Here is a 20,636-nt window from a genome sequence, read left to right on the forward strand (position 1 = left end):
GGAATAGCACTTTCCTCTCACTTCTTATATGCCCCTTGCTCATCAAACTTTGAAACATATTATGCGTATTGCATACACCACTATTACCGCAATTTTCGATAATAGCCTGCATACAAAACATTAGCAGAATAATCAGCCTAAAATCCAAGCGCACAATCATGGGCTAATATAATTACAGGACATAAATTGCGACACGGTTGACACCCAAGTCAGCGATATTACAGCATTCGGCTTGGAAAATTCTTCTGAAATTAATATGATATTGCAAGCGGCCCATAATGGTACTTGACACCTAACTCCTATGATGCCTGCGGAGCCTGAATCCAATACCACAAAACGTGACGTGTATGGAATAACTACCTCTTTGATAAGGGCCAAGGATCCATAAATTAGAATACCTACATGAAGCTGGTGTCGAGACAAATTATGGTAGTGAAATATTTTATTCAAAATGGAATAAAGTAAACGAATCTGGGAGGAAGGCAGTCTATCATGCATTTCATAAGTTAATAGGAAATAGAGATGAATTGAAGTGCGCATACAATATATATACTAATGACCGAAATGCGGATAGCTGGAGTCTTTAGGATGGGTCTTATAAAGTGCTCCCTATCGAACTTTTTAGCTCGAATATATGCATCGGCCTACTTGGTATTCCGCTTAGGTATCCAGATACGATGAGTTTTGGAAAGTTTGAAGCAAATTGGGAATTAGCGATAATTTTGTTAATTTCTATACACAAGAGTTCTAATGATACGCCATGTTGCGAAAAACACAAGTACTGAGTAATTAAAAATTCGCAAAAAATTAATGACGAAATTTTGTTTTTGCTTTGAATCTTTATGTCTGATCAATCATAAACAGAAATCCTTGTGGATTTGAGTTACCCAAATACGATGGAGTCATTAATTATGTGATGAAACTTATGTTTTGGCTTCAAGTGACTCACCTTTTTAATGCAAAGTATAAACTTATCATACCGCGCTATGTGTTCCTTCTTCCCAATACCCATAGACAATTACAATACGGGATTTTTAACGTTCAGATCTAAATGGTCAGTTGGAATGAAAAGTTTTTTTCGTGGTAGACTTAATCTTCATCACAAGTAACATGATTTCAATTAGCATTCGATATGACAGCATATGCTAGTTTAGAGTTCGAAGTAAGAAATTAATGCTAGAAAGAGGACATTTTAGTAACAAAAATATCTTTAAGTACTAACAGCTACATTGTTATGAATACATTGTTGTCTATCACTAGATTCGAGCTCGCATTCTTCAGTATCTTCTTCCATGAAGATCCAATCTTCAAAGCCATCTTCAAAAATTTCTTGCAATTTCTTTTCAATTCGAAACAAATTGTTTTCCTCTTTTATAACTTTTTCAAAATCCAGGTACTCATCGTCGTTCAATAAGCATGTATTAAGTGCATCGGAAATTTTTGCTTTATCAACTTTCAAACCAATGAAGACGATTTCGTTCCTTCTATCTCCATACTTGCCTTGCATGTCTCGTTCAATAAGCTTTGCGACTTCTGATGGAAAATCATGATCCTTTTCTACATCAAACCAAGGAATAGATCCACCAAGGGTCATCATGGTTCCGGCAGAAGACCATTCTCCACGCACAATGAATCTAGTTGCAAGCCAGAAAAAGCCTTTTGAACGGAGCAAAGGTCCGAATGCCGAAGTCTTTTTGCTTTTAATAATTGCGGCATCGGAAGGATCTTCAAATTCATTTTCATCTGACTCACTTCCAGAACCATCAAGATCTCCTTCAGAAAGATCCTCAGGGTCACTTTCAGAGCCGTCTCCATTAGTGTCTCTTTCCATGGATGCAAAATCAGGAACTTTCTCGATAACAATAAACTTATCTCTTATTAGATTGTATAACCTCTGTGGATGGAACGGCCTTCTTGAAGTGTAGACGAAATTATTTATTCCATACTCTTCCGTTTCGGGTTTTGGAGTTATAGCCGTATGATTATTTTTTCCAAATCCTTCTCTCTGAGTCATTTCATGTATACTTTGCAACCAACCTGCAGATGTTGCGGCTTTCTCAAAGTCAAATATTCGAGTGTTGAGGACGTCTTTAAGGTCAACTTTAGAATAATCGCTCATTAAGACCTTTGCGACGGGATTCAAAGAGTGAATGATATTTTTAATCTTTTTAAGTTTCTTTTTCCTCACCATCGACATCTTATTAATAATTATTACGTCCGAAAACTCGATTTGATCGATTAACAAATCTGTTATCGTCCTTTCTCCTTCAGATTGTCCGCGATCACCATATCTGTCAATCAAAAAATCTGTTGTCTCTAAATTGGATAAAAAATTCTTGGAATCTATAACCGTCACACAGGTATCGAGCCTCGTTAGCTTATTTAAACCTCCAAAGCTTAAAACTTCATGCATTAAGGCTTGTTGTTCTGAACTGGTGCCTTCGAAATCTAAAATTTGCCAAGTAAACTCTGCAGTGAATGTTTCTGCAACTTGCATAGGTTCTGAAATCCCCGTAGATTCTATCACAATATACTGGAAACAATCATCTTTCGCGAGAGTTACTAATTCCTCTAAAAGATCACCTCGTAATGTACAACAAATGCATCCATTCTGAAGTTGAATTAGCTTTTCTTCTTTTTTTGTTACCCTGTGATTCTTTATCAACTCGGCATCTATGTTTAAAGATGAAACATCGTTAACAATTACAGCAATTCTCATGTCATGGTTGGCAGTTAAAATATTCTCAAGTAATGTTGTTTTTCCGGATCCAAGAAAACCAGATATTAACGTTACTGGAATGGGTCCTCGCATAACGCTACTCTTCGATGTTGGCATAACTTCGATTGTGAATTTGGCATCGTTTAAATGCCCCAAAAAGAGAACGTCTTCTTTTATAGATCAAAATTCTATAGAAAAAAAATTTGTACCCTTGCAGTTACATGTACAGGTCAATCACGAATAGAATGAGATTAATTATAAATGGTATCTCAAGGGTCTGATATTCGCATAACTACCAAGGTTTAATAATATATTTGCACCAGAAGGTTTCATATTAAGAAATTATGTTATTCAAGTGAATCACATAGTTGTCTAAAGGGAAGAAAATTACGTTAGAAAATCATGACATTTATGTCGTAGTGAACATTAAATCTTAACCACTAGTATATTACATCCGCGACATAATCTTATCTTCGCTTTCTAGAAAGTGCTTTGAAGCTCGAGGAATTCGCAACTGCACTTGAATGAAGAATATGCCACTTAGAACTAACTGTGATTGCTCGGAAGATAAAATGAAAATTACAAATGTCTCCTGTCTAGTGGGTTGGCAGAAGCGTCATTTTAAATCGATTTTGATTTATTACATAGTGATCACGACATTTTATAGGCATATTGAGGTTTCTTTTCCATCATAAACGAAATAAAACAATTTCTATGCAAAAAGATGCTGGTAGCTACTAGCACTCTCCTGTACTTAATCAACTAATCTATTCCTCTTAATGTGAGATTCATATGTATCCGGTGATAGTATATGCATTTCTAGAATTGAAAAGCATCTGATCCCATTATATATGTGAAATCTAAACCAGGTCAACTTCGTTTTTGGATATATCAGACCCAAAGCGTAAACAAAATTATCTATATGAAATGCAGTATTGCGACGTGAATCTATATGTTCTAGATAAATATTTTTCTCCTTTCTACATTCCTACTGAAAGAATATGCCTCTGACGCATGACTATTTGCATCTTAAATTATTATCGTTTTGAATTTAAGGCAACGAAACAAAGTTTTCCTGATTAACATTTTTATTTAGTGAGATGAATCTGCGCAATAAATTTGTCATAATATATGCCTTTGAGCAGAATAAAATAATGTAGCAACGAGTAAGAGCCACGATTTCTCTTTGTCATCCTTTTTGACAGGTATGCATATAATTGTAGCTGTGGTAAACGTATCACAAACAGAATGGTTTGAGTGTATGATAATGCATTTATTCAAGGGATCACCTCCAACGATGCTGTAAGCTAGGATTAAATGCTAATAATTATTACCAAATCAATTAAGCAGGAATATTTTGACATAGCTTAGCGCTTACTTTTTCTGAAAAAATTTTTGTTCATAACAACCTTGATGGCCCTCACGAATTTCTGAGCGAAAGCATATATATACAGTAATGGCAACCGCATATAATTGATTATTCTAGAGGAAGAGAGAGCTACAGTATCCAAGACTTTATATTGCTCTATCGCTAAGGGAATCTTCGAGACCAAAGAAAAATAAAGAACATAGAAACAATGGTTAATGAAGGGCCCTGGAATACTAGTAGCATAATGCTTACTGATGAAGAAATTCCTTTATCATTTAAAATTTGCGTCTTGCAAGGGGTTTATGGTCCAGGTGCTGGAAATGATTACAGTGGGTCTTTAGGCGCTAGAATTTCTTCAGTATTTGTTATACTAGTTGTTTCAACTCTCTTCACTATATTCCCATTGCTTGCTCAAAGATTTAATTGTTTAAAAATCCCGTTTTATGGCTACTTATTTGCTCGTCACTTTGGAACAGGTGTTATTATAGCTACAGCTTGGGTCCATTTGATGGATCCAGCATATCAAGAGATTGGGCCTAACTCATGTGTGGGAATGACGGGAAATTGGGCCAAATATAGCTGGCCACCAGCACTAATGTTAATTGCAATCGTGCTGATTTTCTTAGTAGATATTTGTTCCCAAGCTGTGGTTAAAAGAAAATACGGCTATAGAAGAGGCCTCGATCATCATCATGCGGATAAAATAGAGGAGGCTATTATTACCGAAAGAACTATTGTATCACATCCATTTGATGTCGAAGGTTTTTCTTCAGAAAACCTGTCGTTCAATGGAAAGAAGTTAAGTGGAGAGAAATTACATGGTTTAGATATTGCCGAAACTTCAAAACCAACTACCGAAATGCAGGCTGAATTTAGTTTTAATTCACAAATCTCAGCTTTCTTGATCCTTGAGTTTGGCATAGTTTTCCATTCTGTAATGATTGGCATCAATCTTGGTGCCCTGGGTGCGGAATTTAAAACCTTGTACATTGTTTTAGTTTTTCATCAATCGTTTGAAGGTCTAGGAATCGGAGCTAGGTTATCAGGTATCCCTATTCCTGAAAACAAGCCAAAATGGCTCCCATGGTTATGTTGCATTGCTTATGGGTTTGTTACGCCAATTTCTATTGCCATTGGATTAGGTGTAAAATCCATATATTTCTCAAATTCTTTCGCTGCTAATATTATACAAGGAGTGTTAGACTCCCTCTCTGCAGGTATTCTAATGTATACAGGTCTTCTTGAATTAATTGCCAGAGATTTTATATTTAATCCTGCAGCAACAGATGACCTTCAAAGATTAGCTTTCCTGATTATAAGCGTACTACTTGGAGCTGGTATAATGTCTTTGCTAGGAGAATGGGCTTGACTATTTATTTAATATTCCCAAGGCAGATGTATAGGTTCGTTAGAGCATTTCTTTTCTATTGAAAATTAAGTTTCTAAAATATTAAAAACTCTTTTTTTGAGCCCCTGACGATTCAAATTAAAGTAATGAAGAATAATGGTTCTGGGTAATTTGCTACCAGCTAGTTAAGAAGTAAGAGTTAAACATTACGACATGTATCATTTCTGGGTCACTAGCAACGTTTGAACAAGAATTGAGAGCAACATACATATTGCTCGCAAGGTCGCTATTTACATTACATACTTTGTTATCACCGCTATCCCCGAAAGACCATATTTTAATTCATTAAATGATGCGAAATCGTGGTAGAACATGTGATATAATTTTTGGATTCTCGAATAGTAATTTCTCTGTTAAGTAGGCGAATACTTCTTTTGATTTGCTACGCCCCTGATTAAGCAAGCATTTGTGCCAGTATTTAAGTTTTTGTGTTATTATTATTTTCGTTATGGTAGTAGTTAGTGAAAAAGGCGAATCATTCTTCGAATGTCTGCCAGATTAACCACCTAAAACATAAAAGCGGGATACAATAGCATCTGTAATCATTTTTTAACATAAAGAGGTGGAAGAAAGATTTCGCTCACCTTTCAATAAAAAGACGTACATGGCTGGTGAATGTACGAGATGTTCCGTTTAATCTTTAGTAAAAATTTCATTATGAACACAAATGTAGCGAGTTCGAGACATTGAGTAAACTGATAATCAGACAACGTGATCTCAATCACGAGTCATAGAAAAAATCTGTACAAGAAAAAGAAAAATTTAACGATATTATCATTTAATATAACGGTATGAAACCCAGAAGTTCCTTTTTTGCCTTTCTGCTTGTTCTTTTGCTACTACAACTGATTTTGGCAGATTCAAATTCAGATTGGTACGATTGGGTTCTCAGGCGTATCCAGTTATCGACAGCGCAGGGCGTTTTGATTACGCTTGCGGGAGTTGCATATGAAGCAGAAACTGCGTATGACATATACAATACTTGTTGGAATCAGCAAGCCCCTGAAGCATATTTCAGGACAATTAGGTATGCTATTACAAGATGGCGTATAGAACTATTGGCGTTAAGTAAAGCTACAGGATGGTATGAAAGAGACGAAAAATCAAACATCGAGATATCAGCATAGGAGGCATACTGGGTCATGTGTCATTTCCTGTTACCAATTGTGGTAAGAGGGATACGGTTCAGGATTTGTACAGTCTGTCAAATGCCATTACTTATAATTACACAGACATCAACGGTGACCCAGTTGACACGGAAGTCAACGATATAATAGCAATCGGCTTGGGAGATTCTCCTGATATTAATATGATATTGCAAGCGGCACATAATGGTACTTGGCACCTAACTCCTATGATGCCTGCGGAGCCTGAATCCAATACCACAAAACGTGACGTGTATGGAATAACTACCTCTTTGATAAGGGCCAAGGATCCATAAATTAGAATACCTACATGAAGCTGGTGTCGAGACAAATTATGGTAGTGAAATATTTTATTCAAAATGGAATAAAGTAAACGAATCTGGGAGGAAGGCAGTCTATCATGCATTTCATGAGTTAATAGGAAATAGAGATGAATTGAAGTGCGCATACAATATATATACTAATGACCAACATGCCGATAGTTGGTGATCTTTGAGTGATGTCTGGTAGTAATTCTGAGTGTGAGAGGGGCGAGATTCAAGAACGAGGGCCTGGTTTAAGCCTCTGATCGATTGATTTCGAGAGGGAGCTGAGTCATTGTTCCATGAAAATGATGACAGAATTTCTTAAGCATAAGGATAGATTATATTGACTAATTATCTGAAGTAGTAGGTGTGGGAGTGCCACTACTTCTTGAGCGCCTGCACTAAAAGCTTTTGCTTGTATGCAAGATAGATATCAGCATATTCAGTGCCATGTGCTATTGTGGTACCCTTTCTTTGTCTGTAGATTCTGTAGTTGCGAACACTAAAATAGTTGCTTTTCATGTGAAAATTGATAATTGAAAATGGGTTTCTGATTTAATTCTTTTACTTGCTCATTAAGATTCCCCGAGAATATTTTTGAGAGCTCGCTAGAATCGATTTTTTCATCTAGCAGTTGGTTTTATTATAACCCTTCAGTATAAGATAAACACATAATTTCATAAAAATCTCGCTGAGAACAAGAGAGAAAGCACGAAATTGATTTAGGAACCCAGACAAGAATCTAATAATGAGTTTGAGCTAGTAAATTCGACAATTAACTAAATATGCCTCCAGTAGCGTTTTGAAGTGAACACTACAACACATATATTAAACATAAAAAATACAAAAGTCTGACATAAATCGCAATTATTAATTTGTCTTGGTAAATAGACAAGCAAAAAATCAAGAAATAATTCCTCTAACATTGGTTCCCATAGTGTAAGCAAATATTACCGTTTTCACAACACACCCTTCGTTTTTTGTGGGTTCGAATGGCCAGGTAAAAATTAAATCTGAGTTAGGCATGTCTAGTTCATGATAATCTTCAGAATCTAATTGGGTCGCGTCTAAGACTGAATAGTTTTTTGACACCATCCTTGACACCATCCTTGATTCTTCCAGCGTTTACAGTTTTGGCTATAACTATGAAATTCTGCTCATAAGACCACCTTAACAAAACTTGATCTGTTGAGTACCGACGCTTTTTTGCAATCTTAACCAACTTAGGATCATCCAACTTTTGACCTCGAGTTAGGGGTGCTTAGGCTTCTAATAATATATTATTCCGCTCGGAGAATTCACGAATATCATGTTGTGGCTTGAAAGGATGTAATTCAATTTGATTGATTACGGGGGGAATAGTTAAACCATTCCAAGAGAACAAATCACGCAAATGCGATACTCCGTAATTAGAGACTCCAATTGACATGACTTTCCCATCATGGACAGCCTTTTACATGCCTTTCCAAGTACCAAGTAAGTTCTTTTTAGTAGCAAGAGGTGCATGAATTAAATATAGATCAATATAGTCAATTGATTTAACTTTAGCTAAAGACTCTTGAAGTCCTTTCTTAATACCGCGATAACTTGTATCAGCAGGGTCTAATTTTGTGGTGAGATAGATATCACTTCTCTTTACTGAAGGATAATCTTTTAAAAATTGAAAGATTCCCGGGCTGCTTCTTCCTCATTTGAATGATAAGCAGCAGAATCTATATGTCTGTAACCTACTTCTAACGCTTCGTATACAACTTTAGAAGTAATATCAGGAGCAGTTAAATATAATCCGAAGGCAGTAATTGGGATTTCGGTATTATTATTCAAAGTGTACTTAGTATCTTTCTTTTTAATCATTGAGGATGTTTCTTCCCATCATCAGAGAAAATTTTGAACGGATTTTTCCTTAGTTATATAAACTTAGAGATGTATGCGCCGATATGTTCTCAGCCTCTTGTGGGTTGGCTATATTTTTAGAAGTCTTAGAGATAATGGAGATAAGAAAGACCGAGAATCATTTAATATTTTATATCCGAAGTTATAACTTCGTAATTATGATAAATGTTTTATTATAAAATTAAACCTAAAATCGATGAAAAAGAGCCTTTTGAAAAGGAAGTATTGGTGTAGATACGTAAAACCCATTGAAAACATCAAGTGAACAATTCATATTATCATTGGGCATTTATTTTCAAGATAAAACGGGTAGAATTGACATTATTCATATTGAATCTAAATGTTTTGTATTCAAAGCTTACATAATACTTGAGACTGTTGCAGAAGCCCACATATGAGATGTAATATTCGGGTTTCGGCTTTGGCTTACATAAAGTCCGAAAACTGGCGTTATCGGATATCGTTAAGGTAGCATTCCACTGCGTAGATCACATTCTATCAATGATGAAATTTAATTTATCATCATAAGAAATGATTCGTACTATATTATCTACTAATGTGTATTTTCGATGAAAGATATTTCTTATTACAGTTATACAGTTTCTATTTTCTCTTTATCATCATATATGTCACCTGTATCATAGATGAATTGATTAGTTACGTTGACATTTAAGCAACGTCTTATTAATTTTAATATAGTAACCCACCATATGCCTCAAAATTCTATATTCCGCTTTCTCAAAAACATCAGTTTCTTCCGTTATTATCATATTGGTTTCTTGATCCTTTGCATTTCAATTTATGTTCAAAAAAATAAAGCATTTGATAGCATAATGTATTCCAATAAACATGCGAACATATTTTTATGGGGCAACCTCTAACGTAAGGCTCCAAGGTAAAGTAAAAAATGATTCTTCCTGCTTTCAATTCGCCCAAAAAAATACCGATTTTAAACTTTTCACACTTTCCTGCTTGCTTTCAGTGGTTAATGGAGGCAATGGTACCTTTAAGGTTGTTTGTTCGAACGTCTTGTTATTATTACCATCATCTGCATTTAAATTATTTATATCAATATTATCTAATGATCTTTCATCGTCTAGTCTTGTTGACGGCCAAACCTATAATGCTAGGTATCTCCATCAGTACTATTCATTATAATATCTTCCCATTCATCATTATGTATAGAGCGTGCATTATATTCAGCTTCGAATAAAGAAACTCCGAAGAATTCATCTTCATTTTCGTTTTCATTTTCATTTCCAATTTCATCTCCTTGAAAATCCATACTTGAACTAAGTGTGTCCTGTGAACCCTGATCATTTCATCTTCAAATAGTTGATGAAATATATCTGCTTTAGTAATAGCTTTTGAATACATTCTTGATGACTATATATTCTTCGTAAAAGAGAAATTCTTTGTGCGGAGTTAATTAGTATTGTGCCACTAATCAACTTTCAACATGCCATATCTTTGATGCAAAAATTCTTTGTTTCAGATAAACCAGGCTTTGTCACTAATTCCAGTTCAACTGGGCCATTCAGTAGATATCAAAGAATTAAGAATATTAACTGAGCCATATGTTTAAGATATGCAAGGCAAGATCGGCAGTTTTGAAGAACTCGAAAATTCTTTGACTCAACTTCCATTAAACCTTTTTAGATGTTTGAAAATCTGCTTAATTATATTAAATAGGTTTGACAGCTTGGTTCAATAAAAGATATATTGATTGGCTTACTCAGTGGATAATATTAATGGAATAAATAAAACCATGATCCAAATACTAGGTTTTTTAAAATACTTACAAAATTTGATATATCTTTCCCGCCGATATTTTAAGGGCCAAGATTAGTAAACAGGAAGCATTAGAAGAAGATTTGAAGAGAATGAATTGAATCGGGAGGTATCAATACAAAAGTCTGTTTGCACACCAGATGATGAAAGTCAATTGAATGCGACATATATTGAATAAATGAAGCCTAAAGTAGAGAAAGTACATGGAAATAAAGAGTTCTTCTTTGCCCAAAACTTGACGTTTTGTACTTAAACTCTTCGCGGAGACTTAGAACCCGTTAGCACACAGTATGACAACCATCCTCTATTCGTTCACTGATTACGTATACTTTTCACTCGTTCGGTTATCGGATCCACTTCTTCTTCCCTAGATCTTGGATCTTTAAACCTTTTATAATCTAACCGACTTGAAAAGTGTTCCATGGTAGCTCATTACCCTAACGATGGGAAAAACGAGAGGAGTCACAAGCCTCCTAAGATGGTTAGGATTCTGTTCGCATGCACTTTTAACTTTGAGATGATATCTCATAAAGCATTAAGATGATGGCATAATAAAGTGATACTTTCACCTTGATCATGAGACGAATAAGTATTTGTTTGAAAATACTATATATAGTTCCACTTATTCAATACTTGACGAGATCATAGAGTTGACTGAGGTGACTGAGGTGACGGAATAAACTAGATAAATAAATATATTCGATGTCATCTTTTTAAATAACGGCATGAAAGATTTGAGTGAAATAATAGAAGCAGAATGTATATCATTTCAAAGCTTATTCTGAAGGGTATGCCCGTTTGAGAATCATTTCTCTCTCAAACATTAGGGTTTATTATTCAGTGCTACTTTTGGTCGAACTCAGCGTTTGCTTGAAATGTATCGGCGTGAATGGTACTAGATTATATTCTTAAATTTATTACGTCTATCCAACTCGATGAGTAGTCTGATGACAAGTATATAGTAACTAAGGTTAGATCTTACAACGACAAACAAGCTTGACCTCAAATTAGGTAAGACTACCGGCTGAACTTGAGCATATCAACAAGCGAAGGAAAAGAAAACAACAGCGGTTAACTTAGTAACGGCGAGTGAAGCAACAAAAGCTGAAAATTAGACTGGTTAATTTTTCGAGTGCTTACGCTACACAGAGCATGCAAGCATGATTATTGTTTGTGAGATTTTCACGTCACTTCAGCGTAATAGTCAACAGCGCCTTCCTTAAGACCTTTGAAATGGATCATTCAATTATTTTACGATAATGAGTTCAAAGATCGATACATGTATGGAACACATATATTCAGTATATCGAAATAATATTATATAGCACTTAAAAGATATCACAATGAGTATCTGAATTCTGGGTTTTCCTTATCAGTCAAATCCGCGAATTCAATGTTTTCTGGAACTTCATATTTGTCTCCCAAAGCAGCATTATGTGCATCACGGTCTTTGTTTCTCTTACTATAGATGAAAAGCAACGACGTCAAGCAGCCAGTCCCGACGGCAAAAGAAACCAACATGGCAGTTTTAGCCCCCACATATGGAGAAGTTGTAAATGTTTGTGGTCCAACAATGTTACCGACACAATAACCGACAAAATATATTGTGGAAACCGTTATTTTTTTAGAGGAACCAGCAACGTTGGATGAAATAATAGAGAACATACATGATAAAACAGCAGTTGCCATGTAAAATGAAAGATATCCAGTCAATTTAGAACCTCTGTGTCCGGTAAAATTCAATAAACACATCCCTATGAAAACAATAGCGTTGACAATAATTGCTACAACTAAACGATGATTCTTCAAGAATTTGTAACAAATCCAAGCAACAAATGGCGGAAACACAATATCGATACCACCTCCTGGCATATTCATCAACATTGATTGGCCAGTATCAAACCCAAAATCTTCATTTAACAAGATACTCCCAAAATTATTGTAACCTCCATTGGCCAAAGCATAGGTAAATCCGTAGATGAAAAGAATATAGCTAGGAATATCCGTAAATGCCTCGTATACTTGTGATTTCTTCCAATGATGATTACCAAAACCTTGTTGATTGCCTCTAATCCTTTGAACAATATATTTCTTTTCAGTATCATTCAAAAACCAAGCTTTAGTCGGAATATCTGGTATGTGAATCAATGAGATAGCCCCTAATACAATAGTTATAACAGCAGTAATAATGTAGAACAATCTCCAAGAAGCAAAGACATGGCCAGTGATACCCCTATGGATGTATAACCCGTAAGCTGCCCCGGCCCCTATAAGGGTTCCCATACCTTGCATACCAACATAAATGCAAGATCGCATATATTGTTCTTCCTTCTTCCACCATTGTGACACCAACATCATATAAGCTGGGTTCATCATCCCTTCAAACATGCCGAGAATAAATCGTAATATCAAAAATCCAGCTGTGTTCTGGGTAGCAGCGTGAAGCATCAAGATCCCTCCCCATAGAATAACGACTATACCAAGAGCTTTAGAAAGTGGGAACCTCTGTAGAATCATGGTGCCCGGATATTCAAACACCATATATCCAAAATAAAAGGTACTTCCAACCCATGAGTACCCTTTGGTGGTCATACCCAAATCCTCTCTGAACCCCATTAAAGCTGCATAAGAATTGGTAGTCTTATCCATTAATTGGCAAGACATGAGAAGAGCAATAAGTGGTAATAACATGATATCGACCTTTCTAACTAACTTCTTTTCAAAGGTAGGATCGATCTCAACTCCTTTCGCATCTAAAGCATATCGCATCGCATCATCGACGTCGTTTTTATTGATTACCACTTCTCTCCCACCTGGTGAAACAACCGCTGAAATGATGTTGTCCACATCATCAAGGTCCCCATAACCAACGCTAACGGTGTTGTGGATTGCATTCGATTTCTCCGTAGCACTATTATCTGGCATCGAAGAAGAAAGAAGTTTTTTTTTTACCTAAAAGGTGAATGAAACCTATTATATATGCACGTATTAAAAGTAGCGAAAGAAAAGGTGTAGTTAAAAACAACGAAGTAATCAATAAATTAAATTTATTCTGTTGTAAATGATTCATCATAGGTGAAGGGAAGTCTCCAGCTTTTAAGTACCAATCAGTGACTTCCAGTCCATCAAAAAAAAACTGACCATTAGTGATAAGAGATTAGTACAACAATGATAAGAAATTGAAAAACCACGTAACGAATCTTTTTTAGGAATCAGCTTCAACGCGCGAGATAACCAAATAGAAAACGAAGATCGAATCTTTCCGACGTTATCACATAGAAAGATCGGGGCTGCATAACTGAGAAACGGCTTTCTTTCCAAATGAAGAAAGCAAAAGTTTCCGCTATTCATTGAATCTATTCCGCACGCGCAAGTTTACAGCAGCTTAACTTTGTCATGATAAATCCTCGTAACCAAAACAGTATGATATGGAGAAGCTCGACAAGCACTTTTTAGTCCCTCGTTGCTCCAAAAACTAAAATGTACAGAAATTTTCTATCAAGGTGAAAATAAGAGATACGATGAGTAGTGTTAGCGCTGCTGATGAAAAATATATAGACACGTCAATGGAAATAGTGAATGGTGTAATATCTAAGGATTTTACCATTGATGAATCTGGATTACTTATCTTTGATCCATGCAGCTCCAAAAAACCAGGAAATTGGTCATCACGAAAAAAATTTGCCCACACAGTTTTATTTGGACTAGTTACTTTTGGCGCTCAAATGAACTCCACGACCACGTCTGTTGAACAATTCTCCGAACTATTGAGCTTAGAATTTGGAATTACTAGGGAAACTGCATTGCTTACAAGTACCCTTTATATCTTAGGAATTGCCTTTGGACCCATGGTATTTGCACCATTATCGGAGGTTTACGGAAGGAAATTTGGAGTCTTAGCTCCAATTCTTATTTCTAGTGGGTTTACATTTGCAGTGGCAACAAGTTATAATGTTCCCAGCTTAATGGTTTTTAGGTTTCTTTCAGGATTTTGTGCTGGGGCCCCTATTGTCAGTGCCGGTGGAGTGTTAGCTGATTTATATCCAGATACTGCAATCAGAGGGAAATATTTTGCCTTTTATGGTCAATTGGTGAATGGGGGCTCGAGTATGGGCCCAATAATTGCCTCATTAATGATGCGTAGCAGCAATGATGTAGGAGCTTGGAGAATACCTCAATATTTTTCTGGTCTTCTTAGTATAGCACTCTACATCATTTGCGAGCTTCTATTGGATGAAACATATGTTCCAGTATTGGTTAAAAGAGAAGCCAAGGAAATTAGAATCAACACAGGTAACTGGAAAATCCATTGCCAGCTCGATACGTGGCAATTGGACTTCAAAGATGTCGTTACACAACACTTGATCAGACCATTTGCAATGTTGATTACCCCGATTGTGTTTGTAATTGTATTGTTTGCCAGCTATGTTTATGGCGTTTTCTATATTGTTATTACTACTATGCCAACAGCATTTACTTTAACTAGAGGTTGGGAAGGTACAATTGCTACACTTCCAAACATATCACTTTTCATCGGGGTTTGTTTCGGAAACACCGTGACATTTTTTTGGGCTGGAAGGTATGCAAAAACTCCAGGTTCACAAAAAATTAAATCAGTGCCTGAAGAAAGATTTCCAATGTTGATGTATTTTGGTTGGCTAATGCCTGCTGGTATTTTTCTCTTTTCTTGGACTTCATCGTCTAATATCCACTGGATTTTTCCATGTTTGGGTATTGTAGGCATCGGCTTTGGTTTTATCATTATCTTCCAAGGCTGCTTGAACTATTTGGTTGACACATATACGAATTATGCGGCTTCAGGAATTGCAGCGAACACCTTTATGAGATCGGTTTTCGCTGCATCATTTCCCTTATTTGCCAAACAATTATTTGTAAACTTAGGAGTCCACTGGGGCGGATCGTTGATTGGCTTCATTGCATTGGGGATGATTCCGATCCCGTTTTTCTTCTACAAGTATGGGGCGATTATGCGGGCAAAGAACCCATATCAAGGTATATAGACGGAAAAATTTAAAAGCACTTATTATTGAAATTCCTGTAGACTTATTTTTGGATTAGAGTAATAAAAATGATATACATTCATGATTTATCCTAAGAAGCTCATCTTTTTTTGTTTTCTTGCAAGAATATCAACTCATGCCTGATAGCGGAAAAATCAGCACTTGCCTATTTGGGGACTATCAACGATCTTATATAACTGCGACGAATTTGCTGAAATTGTAGCCTCAGCGTCGCAACTATTTTCATCAATATAAAGAAAAAAAAAATAATATAAAATGTCTCCTCCGAATAAAAAAGAAAAGATTATTATTGTGGGAGCTGGAGTATATGGTCTTTCATCTGCTTTGTCCTTTTTAAAGGATGGTTTTGAAGATGTCCATCTTTTTGATAAAAATGATTATACCACACAAAGCTACAGTTGGTTTAAAGGTTGTGATAGTGCTTCATCCGACATGAACAAAATTTTCCGTTCTTCTTACGGGAAACAAACCCATTATCAAGAAATGTCTCTTGAAAGTAGAGAGGTTTTTTTCGAATGGAATAAGATGATTGCCGAAGAGGGCTTCGAAGGAGGCGATCCAATATATATCAATTCAGGAAATGTGCATTTAACCGATCAACAAGAATTACCATCATTTGAACAGGAGACGTTGAAAGCAATGCCAAAGGATGCTATTGATATCAATGACCCTGATGCGAAGTCAAAAGTTTTGGGAAAAGGGTTGTCTGACACTTCCGTAGACCCATTTTTGTGTAAAAGCAGGGGTATTAAATTACAAGGAATTATCGATACTACTGGAGGTACAATTATTGCCGACAAAATGTGCAGATGGGTTCTTCACTTATGCCACCGACATGGAGGTTCGAGATTTAAACCACGCTTAGGCTCAGAAATTGAACAGCTATTGGTTACACATAATAAAGTCTCGGGTGGTAAGAAATGTGTCGGGATCAAAACCAAAGATGGTGAGCTGCATTTTTCCAAACTTGTAATATGTCATTTAGGAGCTTGGACTGCTCAATACATTCCTGAAGCTAGCCAAAAACTTGAAGCAACAGGTGGGACGGTTGCATTAATAAAAATCAAGGATCCAAAGCTTCTTAAACGATTTAATCCTGAAAATTTTCCTCCTTGGACTTACAAAGCCCGAGATGGAGTATTGGGTGGCTTATATGGCTTTCCAGTCAGTTCTCCTGGTGGATATTTGAAAATTGGCTATAGAGGCATCAAGTGGATTAACCCATCAGGCGGCATTAACTCAAAAGTCAAGACCAGGTACACGTGCGATAATGAAACTAACGTCCCATTATTTGGGTTGAATTTGATCAAGAACTTTCTTAGAGAGTATTTACCGGAAATTGATAGAATAACAGGTACAAGAATCTGCTGGTATTCAGATACGGTGGACAATGACTTTCTTATTTCTTATTGCCCAGATTATGAAGAAGATTCATTATTCGTTGGAGCTGGCGATTCTGGTCATGCTTTCATGATGTTTGGTGTTTTGGGAGACCATATCAAAAATATTATACTTGGTGAAGGCGATCCATTTTTGACCGAATTGTTCTCTTGGTCTAGAAAAAGAGAAAAATTAAATCAAATTAATTGGGGGTTAGACGATCCGAGAGCTTTGCAAAACGTAAAGATGGCCACACCGAGAGATTGGATTGTCAATCGTGCTAAAATGTGAGAATGATTTGACACCATCCTTTTTTAATTTTTTATATGTTTAGAATTATTTTTTAAACTCTTTCCTTTTTTTAGTTAAATTAGTCAAAAGATTATTTCTAACTACCATATGGTGCTCGCCTTAAAAATGTTACAGACAAAATCTATGAATGGTGCCAAACTAAAAAAAAGCTTTACAAGACCATCAATAAATTCTCATTGCAAGGCTGACATTACGAGCGTAACTAAGCGGATATTAAATAAGTATTTTACAAAAATATTGAATGAATCAAAGCAAATCTATTCAAAATATTTATTATTAATTGGTCTATTCTTGGGAAGGGTTACCATTCCATTGTCTTCTTTCAATTTGAACTGAACCACACGTAGCAATTCATAAATAAGAGATAATATAGGGGTTTGTACTTCCAATTCTTTAGCGACAGTTAACAAGTTACCCAAAATAACTTCTAACTCGATAGGGTTTCCTTTTTTGAAGTCAACAAGCATCGATGGCTCAAACCAATCACCGTCATCAGAGTGAACAACCAAGTTGATAACATCTTTTGGAAGCTCTACACCATCAGCTTTTGCTATGGAAATAACTTCTCGCATTGCAGGAATTGACACAGCTTCCAAGCCACCTGATATTTCGATTCTACCAGTATCAACACCAGTCAAAGCTGCAACGGTATTCAATGACGCATTATATACCAACTTTCTATATCTGTACCATTTAGCATCAGGGAAATAGTTACAATTATTCTTTTCATTCTTATAAAGTGAGATGAACTCTTTGGTTTTGATTTCTTGATACTCTTTGGTAAGGCTGGGATTCTCGAAATAACTGATTAAAGACTTATCTTGTTGAGTTTGAGTGATGACACCGTTGTGATTATGCGATCCAATATGAGAAACTCCAGAAATACACACATTTTTTGGATACTTTGCAATAAATGGTCTTCCTATATCAAATCCATTCTGCATCAATACAATGGTTGTTTTCTCTGGAGTTATCACTCTAGCTACAATATCCTCAGCTTTAAGAATATCTGGCAAATTCTTGGTAGTAATGATGACAAAATCATATATCTTACCACTTTTAGCTGCTGCATCAACAGTAGGATACACATTGTTTGGCATCCAATTTTTAATTTCACCGTAATCCACAGAATGAATTTCCCAACCTGCTTCTTTTACTTTCATGTAATCACGACGTACCACTACATCTATGTTGGCTTTACCAACATAATAAATTCCATAGGCAACAATTGTGCCTACACCTCCAGTACCAATAAGTAGCACGTTTGGCTTCTCTTCAGACATTATCAAGTGCTAGATTAAAGATCTTATCCGATGAAAAATGAGCGGCTTTTATACTGATAAATGTTCCGCATTTGGAAATTTGGATTTCGGAAACTTTCGACTTATCGGCTATGGAAACATGCAAAAGCGTCGCCTCCCTAGAAATAGACACCAAGGACTACTTTCCTTGTATCATTAGTTTTTTGTCTTTGAAAACTTAAGAACAATGGAAAGTTCAACTTGGTCTGTCTCTCGCACCTTTTTTCGGTAAGACTAGGGCCAAAAAAATCCAGATAGAAACCTATACTCATCACAAAAGTATCTTAGATCCCTAGTTCTTAGTACTAAGTTTACAATTGATTTATTATTTTCTAGCAAACCATTAGTGAAGCCACAGAAGCCCTTCATTTACTGGGTGCGGAGTTGATTTCAAATATCGTGTCTAATTTCTGAGATGTTGATTCATTCTTTTATACTTCGAGTTGATCAGATTCTAAAACAGAAACTAGTGAGCCCTTAGCGATTAAAAGAGCCGTATTTGATTACACCACTAAAACGAAGCAATTATTATTCCATGATAAAAGTGTGAAGTTGCAGATGGCGATGGGTAATGACCAATGTTTTTTTCAGAGGATCTTACGTCGCTGCTGAAAGAAGTCTTTAAAAAAAGTGAATGAGATTGATGCCCTACTTTAAGAAGTGTATCATTCTAGGAATACCAAATATTTATTCTTTTATTTCTAAAACTATGGAGAAATATTAAGAACATTTATTTGACTTCTTTATCAATCGATAGCGTGCATTTCCGTAATACTCAATGCTTACGAAGATTTGCTATTCGAAGTCAAGTAAATAAATCTATATATTTTGAAAGATATACAAAGCATATGGCACCAGTATCCCTTTTTTGCTAATTTGTCTACTTGCCTTCCAGAAAAAGGATAATCGATATCCCAAATATGGAACGACCGCTCAAGCCAAATCAAGTCAGGGTGGAGCAAAAATCAAGATTGGTTATCTCTGAGAGAAGATTTGCCGATATATAGGACCTTATTATAAATAAAAGTGCCCATCTTTATTGGTAAAATACATACAAAAACAGCTGCTTTACTCTCCTTTTTCTTTCGAGCTCCGTTTTCTAATTCTCAAACCATCGCTCTTGTTCGTGTCTTCGGGTAAAGTACGAGAAACTATCCCACTATAAAACCAGTCTATCATAGTAATAACATCATAAACAGGTAATCCTAGTGAATCTTGGATTGCTTTTGAAGTTGGAGGCATTTGAGTACACTCCAAGACAAAAGCGCCAATTGAATCATCTTCAGCAACTGCTTTTTCAGCCAATTCGACCATTTCAGCCTCAAATTTTTCAATAACATATTGACCACCTTCAATAATGATATTTTTCAATTCTCCTCCCTTTTTGGTGCCATGGACAATAATTCTTTCTTGCATGGCTTCTGGAATACCAATCCCATCAAAATGAAATTTGCTAAGCTCATTTTCATCAAAAGTTAACACTGCAACTTTCTTTCTTGGCGATAAAATTGTCATAACTGAAGGTATCTGTAAAAGACTACTAGTCGCAAGTGGTATATCAATCTTTGAAGATAGAATTCCCTGGATTTGAGCTAAAAAACCACAAGAGGTGATAATTCCAATTGCACCTTTCGCTTTCAAGTTGTTACAAGCATCAGCAAAATTATCGATGAAGGATTCGTCAAGGACGCCAGAAAACACAATGTTCTGCACCGTAGCCCTCTTTACTTTTTCGTGAATCAAAGGAAAGAAAAAGGAATCAGGATTCAACGGGTCCCCAGGAGGTCTATGGATATCGTCAGTGTAATCTAAACAAAGCGCTCCAAGAGGAGGCAATTCTTGCGTCGGAGGATACTTGGACATAGGTTTATTCCTGCTATTGGGTACAAGCTAAACAGGCAGTTGTTTAAACATTATTCAACTTTTCAAAATGAGAAAGCGCCTTTCTTTTTAGATTCTATATTTTTATAC

The 20,636-nt window shown here is 35.9% G+C and overlaps 12 protein-coding genes across 12 annotated transcripts; 5 read left to right on the forward strand and 7 right to left on the reverse strand.

The window, feature by feature from the left end:
- Nucleotides 1-1,210: 1,210 nt before the first annotated feature.
- Nucleotides 1,211-2,836, reverse strand: PRCAT00005048001 (uncharacterized protein; the record flags this gene model as incomplete). Its single annotated transcript, XM_062955092.1, has 1 exon — nt 1,211-2,836. One exon carries the CDS (start codon nt 2,834-2,836, stop codon nt 1,211-1,213), a length of 1,626 nt encoding a protein of 541 aa, XP_062811730.1.
- Nucleotides 2,837-4,296: 1,460 nt separating this feature from the next.
- PRCAT00005049001 (uncharacterized protein) lies at nt 4,297-5,457 on the forward strand (the record flags this gene model as incomplete). The annotated part of the gene is made up of 1 exon (XM_062955093.1): nt 4,297-5,457. The coding sequence occupies one exon, from the start codon at nt 4,297-4,299 to the stop codon at nt 5,455-5,457; it is 1,161 nt and encodes a 386-aa protein (XP_062811731.1).
- Nucleotides 5,458-6,287: 830 nt separating this feature from the next.
- On the forward strand, nt 6,288-6,623 carry PRCAT00005050001 (uncharacterized protein; the record flags this gene model as incomplete). The annotated part of the gene is made up of 1 exon (XM_062955094.1): nt 6,288-6,623. One exon carries the CDS (start codon nt 6,288-6,290, stop codon nt 6,621-6,623), a length of 336 nt encoding a protein of 111 aa, XP_062811732.1.
- Nucleotides 6,624-6,720: 97 nt separating this feature from the next.
- On the reverse strand, nt 6,721-7,089 carry PRCAT00005051001 (uncharacterized protein; the record flags this gene model as incomplete). Its single annotated transcript, XM_062955095.1, has 1 exon — nt 6,721-7,089. One exon carries the CDS (start codon nt 7,087-7,089, stop codon nt 6,721-6,723), a length of 369 nt encoding a protein of 122 aa, XP_062811733.1.
- A 760-nt stretch (nt 7,090-7,849) lies between these two features.
- On the reverse strand, nt 7,850-8,041 carry PRCAT00005052001 (uncharacterized protein; the record flags this gene model as incomplete). Its single annotated transcript, XM_062955096.1, has 1 exon — nt 7,850-8,041. One exon carries the CDS (start codon nt 8,039-8,041, stop codon nt 7,850-7,852), a length of 192 nt encoding a protein of 63 aa, XP_062811734.1.
- Nucleotides 8,042-8,599: 558 nt separating this feature from the next.
- PRCAT00005053001 (uncharacterized protein) lies at nt 8,600-8,800 on the reverse strand (the record flags this gene model as incomplete). The annotated part of the gene is made up of 1 exon (XM_062955097.1): nt 8,600-8,800. One exon carries the CDS (start codon nt 8,798-8,800, stop codon nt 8,600-8,602), a length of 201 nt encoding a protein of 66 aa, XP_062811735.1.
- Nucleotides 8,801-9,688: 888 nt separating this feature from the next.
- On the forward strand, nt 9,689-9,997 carry PRCAT00005054001 (uncharacterized protein; the record flags this gene model as incomplete). Its single annotated transcript, XM_062955099.1, has 1 exon — nt 9,689-9,997. One exon carries the CDS (start codon nt 9,689-9,691, stop codon nt 9,995-9,997), a length of 309 nt encoding a protein of 102 aa, XP_062811736.1.
- A 1,971-nt stretch (nt 9,998-11,968) lies between these two features.
- On the reverse strand, nt 11,969-13,555 carry PRCAT00005055001 (uncharacterized protein; the record flags this gene model as incomplete). The annotated part of the gene is made up of 1 exon (XM_062955100.1): nt 11,969-13,555. The coding sequence occupies one exon, from the start codon at nt 13,553-13,555 to the stop codon at nt 11,969-11,971; it is 1,587 nt and encodes a 528-aa protein (XP_062811737.1).
- A 596-nt stretch (nt 13,556-14,151) lies between these two features.
- On the forward strand, nt 14,152-15,651 carry PRCAT00005056001 (uncharacterized protein; the record flags this gene model as incomplete). The annotated part of the gene is made up of 1 exon (XM_062955101.1): nt 14,152-15,651. The coding sequence occupies one exon, from the start codon at nt 14,152-14,154 to the stop codon at nt 15,649-15,651; it is 1,500 nt and encodes a 499-aa protein (XP_062811738.1).
- Nucleotides 15,652-15,927: 276 nt separating this feature from the next.
- PRCAT00005057001 (NAD(P)/FAD-dependent oxidoreductase) lies at nt 15,928-17,343 on the forward strand (the record flags this gene model as incomplete). Its single annotated transcript, XM_062955102.1, has 1 exon — nt 15,928-17,343. One exon carries the CDS (start codon nt 15,928-15,930, stop codon nt 17,341-17,343), a length of 1,416 nt encoding a protein of 471 aa, XP_062811739.1.
- A 278-nt stretch (nt 17,344-17,621) lies between these two features.
- On the reverse strand, nt 17,622-18,647 carry PRCAT00005058001 (ketopantoate reductase family protein; the record flags this gene model as incomplete). Its single annotated transcript, XM_062955103.1, has 1 exon — nt 17,622-18,647. The coding sequence occupies one exon, from the start codon at nt 18,645-18,647 to the stop codon at nt 17,622-17,624; it is 1,026 nt and encodes a 341-aa protein (XP_062811740.1).
- A 1,086-nt stretch (nt 18,648-19,733) lies between these two features.
- Nucleotides 19,734-20,528, reverse strand: PRCAT00005059001 (uncharacterized protein; the record flags this gene model as incomplete). The annotated part of the gene is made up of 1 exon (XM_062955104.1): nt 19,734-20,528. The coding sequence occupies one exon, from the start codon at nt 20,526-20,528 to the stop codon at nt 19,734-19,736; it is 795 nt and encodes a 264-aa protein (XP_062811741.1).
- Between the last annotated feature and the right edge of the window lie 108 nt (nt 20,529-20,636).

This window comes from Priceomyces carsonii (genome assembly GCF_900007245.1).
Source record: "Priceomyces carsonii strain CBS4050 genome assembly, scaffold: Debaryomyces_carsonii_scaffold_6, whole genome shotgun sequence".
In the NCBI taxonomy this organism is placed as follows: Eukaryota; Fungi; Ascomycota; class Pichiomycetes; order Serinales; family Debaryomycetaceae; genus Priceomyces; species Priceomyces carsonii.